Below are 5,947 nucleotides of genomic sequence, written 5' to 3' on the forward strand. Positions count from 1 at the left end.
GGGGGTCACCACAGACACCCCTGGGTGGTTTCAATACACACGGTAAGGAGGCTGCTGGCGGCTGCCCGACGGGTCAGACACCCAGATGTGGATTGGGAAAGGGCACGCTTTTCCCATTGTCTGCGCGGGGAGGGTTCCTTAGATCTCATTTAGCACTTTGTTAAATGGTGATAATTTTTTCCCCCCTTCTTTTTTCCTTTTCTTCTTTTTCCCTTTTTTTCTTTTTCCAAAGAGCAGTGAAACGTGTTTGTTTAGAAAGTGGTTTTCGGTTCTGGAAGCTTTCACGCTAGAGGAACTTGTAGTTTTAACAAACTGAAGCCAGGATTTATTAGTTGCTGGCTTCCCTCTCCTTTCCTGTACCATTGTCTTAAATATTCCGCGGGCTTCCAGGCGTTTTACTCTCACTTTTGCACTTTTGTATTTTTCCTGGGTGGCTTCAGTACAGAAAAAGCCAAGAGAGAAGGGAAGGGGGAAAAAAAACCCAAAAGAAAAATGAAGGGATGGGGGGCAGGAGAAAAGGGAGAGAATTAGAAGGAAGTGTTGGCCTCTGTGGAGCGAATTAGAGCATCACAAATTATGTGGAGGGCTGCGGGGGGATGGGGGGGGGAGTGGGGGAACCTATACATGGAGATATAGTCACATATATATATAGATACATATATATAGATAGATAGATTCGTACAAATTTTTATATATAACTTCTATACAGACAAGCTCGGCTGCTGTCCCGAGAACCTGCAAAGGGCTGCAGTGGTGGTAGTGGTGATTCCTGACTAACTTGCATCTCCCTCCCTCCCTCTCCTCCCGTTTCCAAAGGTTTGGTTCAAGAACCGCAGAGCCAAATGGAGAAAGAGAGAAAGGAACCAGCAAGCCGAGCTTTGCAAAAACGGCTTCGGCCCACAGTTTAACGGCCTCATGCAGCCCTACGATGACATGTACCCCGGCTACTCGTACAACAACTGGGCAGCCAAGGGCCTCACCTCCGCTTCCCTCTCCACCAAAAGCTTTCCTTTTTTCAACTCCATGAATGTCAACCCTCTGTCTTCTCAGAGCATGTTCTCCCCTCCAAACTCCATATCCTCCATGAGTATGTCTTCAAGCATGGTACCTTCTGCAGTCACCGGGGTGCCCGGCTCCAGCCTCAACAGCCTGAATAACTTGAACAACTTGAGCAATCCCTCCCTGAATTCTGCAGTGCCAACGCCAGCCTGTCCTTATGCTCCTCCAACACCTCCGTATGTTTATAGGGACACATGTAACTCGAGCTTGGCAAGTCTGAGACTTAAAGCCAAGCAGCACTCCAGTTTTGGCTATGCCAGTGTGCAGAACCCCGCTTCCAACCTGAGCGCCTGCCAGTACGCGGTGGACAGACCCGTGTGAAACATCCAAGTAGGAAACTGCGTGGGAATCCCTCCCCATTTCCCGCAGAGACTGAGAATTTCACTAGAAAGTAATGGGCACTAGAGAGAAAGAGAAAGGAGGAAAAATCAGAGGCAGAGAGGAAGAGAGAGAAAAAGAGAGAGAGAGGAGAAAAAAAAAAAAGAGGAAACCACTGAAATAAGATAGTTCCTTTGTTTTCAAAGGACCTCCTACAGATTCGGAGATCTTTCTTTCACTAAGAGTATTTCAACAGTTACAAGGACATATATATATATATATATATGGACAAATGTTTGACTGGATATGATATGACATTTTAATGTTACTATAAGCTTGTTATTTTTTAAGTTTAGCATTGTTAACATAAAAATGACTGAAAGGATGTATATATATCGAAATGTCAAATTAATTTTATAAAAGCAGTTGTTAGTAATATCACAACAGTGTTTTTAAAAGGTTAGGCTTTAAAATAAAGCATGTTACACAGAAGCGATTAGGATTTTTTCGCTTGCAAGCAAGGGAATGTATATACTAAATGCGGCACTGTATGTTTCTAACATATAATTATTAAAAAAATTTGTGTGAATATCAGTTTTAGAATAGTACCTCTGGTGGATGCAATGATGTTTCTGATATTGCAATGTAAAACATGCCCTGTGTATAACATTTCGTACAATATTATTGTTTTACTTTTCAGCAAACATGAAAAAAAATGTGTTTTATTTCATGGGAGTAAAATATACAGCATACAGTTCTGTCTGGATTTTTTTATTTACTGAGCCAAGCTGCGCAGTAGCAACTAGTCTGCAATGATTGACTGATAGTTGACACTGGATCTCGTTCTCTGGCAACGCGGGGTAGTACTTTTGCAATGCAAATAAATGCTGGCGCTTTTTTTTTTCCGCGTTAAAAAAAAAATCCCTCGCTCTAACGTTGCATACTAGAGAACCATGGGACGTGTACCCCTTGGGTCCTTTTATTTCCCCGCACAGCCCCGAGAAAATGGATTATTTGACATCGCTGGACTCGAGAATTACCTGCCACAAAGCTGCTGTATCTCGAGCCTAAATTTGTCCTGCTGTGAAAGAAGCTTTTATTACATTAAAGAAAAGGGAGTGGGGGAGAAAAAAATTTAAAAAGACAGCTTGCAAACAAACTGCTCCCGTTCAAAATAATTTGTCCCCTTTGCCGCCCCCTGCGCTCACCTCCTCTCCCTTCAGCGGGCAGATCCTTCATGTAATATTACATTTCTATTTCCAAATCCCCCTTTCAGACATGGAGAAACAAAGAGCAGCCCAAATAACTGCAACCCCGTGGAGCGCGGGGGGTGAGAGGTTAGCCCGAGTTTCCTGCGACTTCGTGCTGCAACACGTCGTTGAAGGGAAAGGTCGTGCTCTCGTGTGTTTTGTTTTAAATAATATTGACCCATTCATTCTCAACCTGCTTGTTCGTGAAATTATACAGGATTATAACTTTGCCATCGCCAGACAATTGAAACAAATCAAGATGAATTGCTGCTCGGCCCTCCCATCGGCTCACACCCCGGGCGGGCGAGGAGGGGCTGCCGAGAGGGTGGGCAGCCGCAGGATCCAGAGGGAATATCGAGACACGAAGAAATTCTGCAGGCGCGTAAACTGGCGAGGGGCGCAGGGGACGGCAGGGAGGAAACTCTACGCGGTGAGAGCGAGCTTAATCCTTGAGCGGCCTTTGCGCGCTCGTTGCGCGCCTTTGTGAGGTCGGGAGGAGCGGCCGAGGTAGCCCGGGGGCGGGCGGACACGGCGGAGAGGCTCCTTCCCCCCCAGCGCATAGACGGGAAGAGGAGCAGAGAAGAGAGGGAGAGGGGAGAGGTCAGCGCCCTGCGCTTTCCCACGAGGAAAATGCTTCCCCCACACGAAATCAGGGTACTCTCCCGTGGGTCCATTTGCAGTGTGGGCAAAGCCCAGCCTCCACTTTTTCCCCCCTCATTTTTAAATTTTCTTTTAAGACCCCTCATTTTTATTTTCTTTATCCCCTTTTTTTCTTCCTCATCACATTTTTTATTAGATTCTTTCTTCTCTGTCTTATTTTGTTGTAAGGTTGTGGGTTTTAAAATTATTTTAATATTTTACGCGACTTTCTATTTTTTTTCCCTCTGTGTGTTCTTGCCAGGGGGTCGGTGGAGAGAAAGAACCTCGGTGCTTGGGACGGGGGGGAGGCGGGTTTTCCGCACCGTGTCAACACCTCACCCGGGTGAGTGCCAGGGACCGCCAAAAATGTCCCCTTCCTCCTCCTTCTCTTCCTCTTCCTCACCGGGCTGCGGGCGAAAGGTCTGAGGGTGCCGGCGGCGAAGGGCTGGCAGCCCGGGAGCCCCCTCGGGGATCAGGGGAGCCGGAGAAACGAGAGAGCTTTTCTGCCCAAACCCTCTCAGCGGGACGGGCTTGGAAATCAGCGAGCGGATCGCTGCGGGTATCGGCACGGTATTTTACACGCTTTTTTCGGCTCTCGTTTCTTCTCGGTGGCTTTGGTTATTTATAGTCCTCTTCTATAAATATAAATATAAATATATGTACATATAAAATATCGGTATATACGTGTGTAGAATCTGTGTGTGCATGGAGAAGTATTAGATATATAGCACATAGTATACGCATGTACATTTAGAAGAATAATATATACCGATTCCGGACCAAAAAAAAAAAAAATTGGATCAGAGTTTTTCGCTCTACTGTGTAATGGCTCAAACGATGAAAAATCAACGTGACCGCTCAGAGAGGACATAAATCACTCTGAGAGTAGTCTGAATTTCTTTCTCCCCCTAGCTGAAGCCTTGAGGGTCATCATTTTTCTGCGCCACTTGACCAAAGATATAATGTTTTGATTAGGTCGTAAATCAAAATCTTGGGTCGTGGTGGGGTTTCTTTTCTTTCATTTTTTTTTCCGGGGGCTTTCCTTCTCCTTATCGGCGGTGGCAGTGTGAACCTGGAACAATGGAGGCCGCCAAGAGGGGGAGAAAAAGCCACAACGAAATGGTGAATTTGCAAAATAGCTATTTGCAGAAGCGGGGGGGAGAGTGGTTAAACAAGGGGGTCACACCCCCTCGCAGCCCCCTCGCCCCTCGGAAAGGCCGATTCAGGCCGCCTGCTGCGCAACCCCCCGCGCCGGGCGTGCGAGGGGGCAGCGCCGTCTGCCTCCCAATCCACATCCCAATCCACAGTCCCGCTGTCCCGTGCAGCCCCCACCACCCCCCGATCGGAGCTGCGGCCGCGCAGCCGGGAGCGCGCCCCTTCCAGCCGGGACCGGGGGTGCCCGGCCTCCCTCTCCCCGCGCTGGCGCCCCGGGGCCCTGTCCCGGCCCGGCTCCGTTCTTTTGTTTTCGGACGGTGTCTTCCCGCACTTTGAACCCCGGCGGCGTGCCCGAGTCCCCGGCCGTCATAGGGGAGTGCCTCGCCCCGCAAAGGTCAAAATGACGCGCAGATATGGATGTATCTTCTTTTGGGTATTGTCTGTGCTTCCCTCTCCTTGCTTTGTTTCTAGTACGTGCGCGCTCATCCGCGTGTACTTTCCCAAACTAGCGAGATACCGATCTTTACATACCTGTACAGTTGTTTCTACCTATAAAATAAAAGAAGGTTTTTGTTTGGGTTTTTTTTTTCCTTTTCCCTTAGACATTCATTAGCATTTCTGGAGGGAAATAACTTCTTTTGGAAAATAGCTGACATCTGAGCCCGGGGAAGAGTTTGTTGTTTGGGGGTTTTTCCTTCAATAAAGCCGCGTTTCGAGGGCTTTTTTTTTTTTTTTTTTCTCAATAATGCTCCGTTTTGGAGCGGAGGCGACGGTATTTGCAGGTTTCCAGCCCTCCTTCCCCCGCCGCCGCGGACGGGGTTGCGGGGGGTGTGCGAGTGGCGTGGCGGGGGGATCTCGCATGCCGGCTTAAGACAAGGGAGGAGGACAGGGGATCGGCACACGGCACTGGCGCTAACACGCTTTTTCGGGACGTATAATTTACCTTGCTAAATGTCTGCTTTGGTACGCGTATTACATGTGTAGGTCTGGATATTAGGCACCCGATAGAGCGTAACAGTCAATAATCCAGAAACTTGGAAGGATTTACACCTTCGGAGCTCCATACAATGCCGGACTAATTGATTGCTAAATCTGAAGTTTTTTAAATGCGAACCCCTTTTGGAATTAATTCCTCCGGCCTCCTGCAACTACTTCTAGGAGAGGAAAAGAGGAGAAATAAAATAAACTCTAATGTGCAAATTTCAAGCTGTAAGGGAATTTTTTGTTGTTGTTTGGGGTGTTGTTGTTGTTTGTCGTGTGCGTATTTTGTTTTGTTGGGGGTTTTTAATGAAAAAAAAGAAAGGCATTTGAAGCTACTTTTCGGGGTCTCGGCCCCACTTGTGCCAGGCAGATCCGCGGGACGGGAGCGGGCAGAACGGAGCCGGTGCTCCGCGCCCCTGCGCAGGGAGCCAGCTCTCTGGCGGTGCTCGACGAACGTCCCTGTGGCGGATCCGTGATTTCGGGGATGGGGGTGGCTTGTTTGGTCGCTTTCTCCCTTGCGGCTGTGCCCACCCCCCGCCCGCCCC

The 5,947-nt window shown here is 48.3% G+C and overlaps 1 protein-coding gene across 1 annotated transcript in view; it reads left to right on the forward strand.

The window, feature by feature from the left end:
• Positions 1-2,131, forward strand: part of PITX2 (paired like homeodomain 2) — an 11,532-nt gene extending 9,401 nt beyond the window's left edge. The window contains exon 3 of the mRNA XM_005418157.3: positions 817-2,131. Within this exon, the coding sequence (XP_005418214.1) occupies positions 817-1,380 (564 nt within the window). The 3' untranslated portion in view covers positions 1,381-2,131. The remainder of the gene's footprint in view (positions 1-816) is intronic.
• Positions 2,132-5,947: the final 3,816 nt, after the last annotated feature.

The sequence above is a fragment of the Geospiza fortis genome, unplaced genomic scaffold (genome assembly GCF_000277835.1).
Source record: "Geospiza fortis unplaced genomic scaffold, GeoFor_1.0 scaffold11, whole genome shotgun sequence".
In the NCBI taxonomy this organism is placed as follows: Eukaryota; Metazoa; Chordata; class Aves; order Passeriformes; family Thraupidae; genus Geospiza; species Geospiza fortis.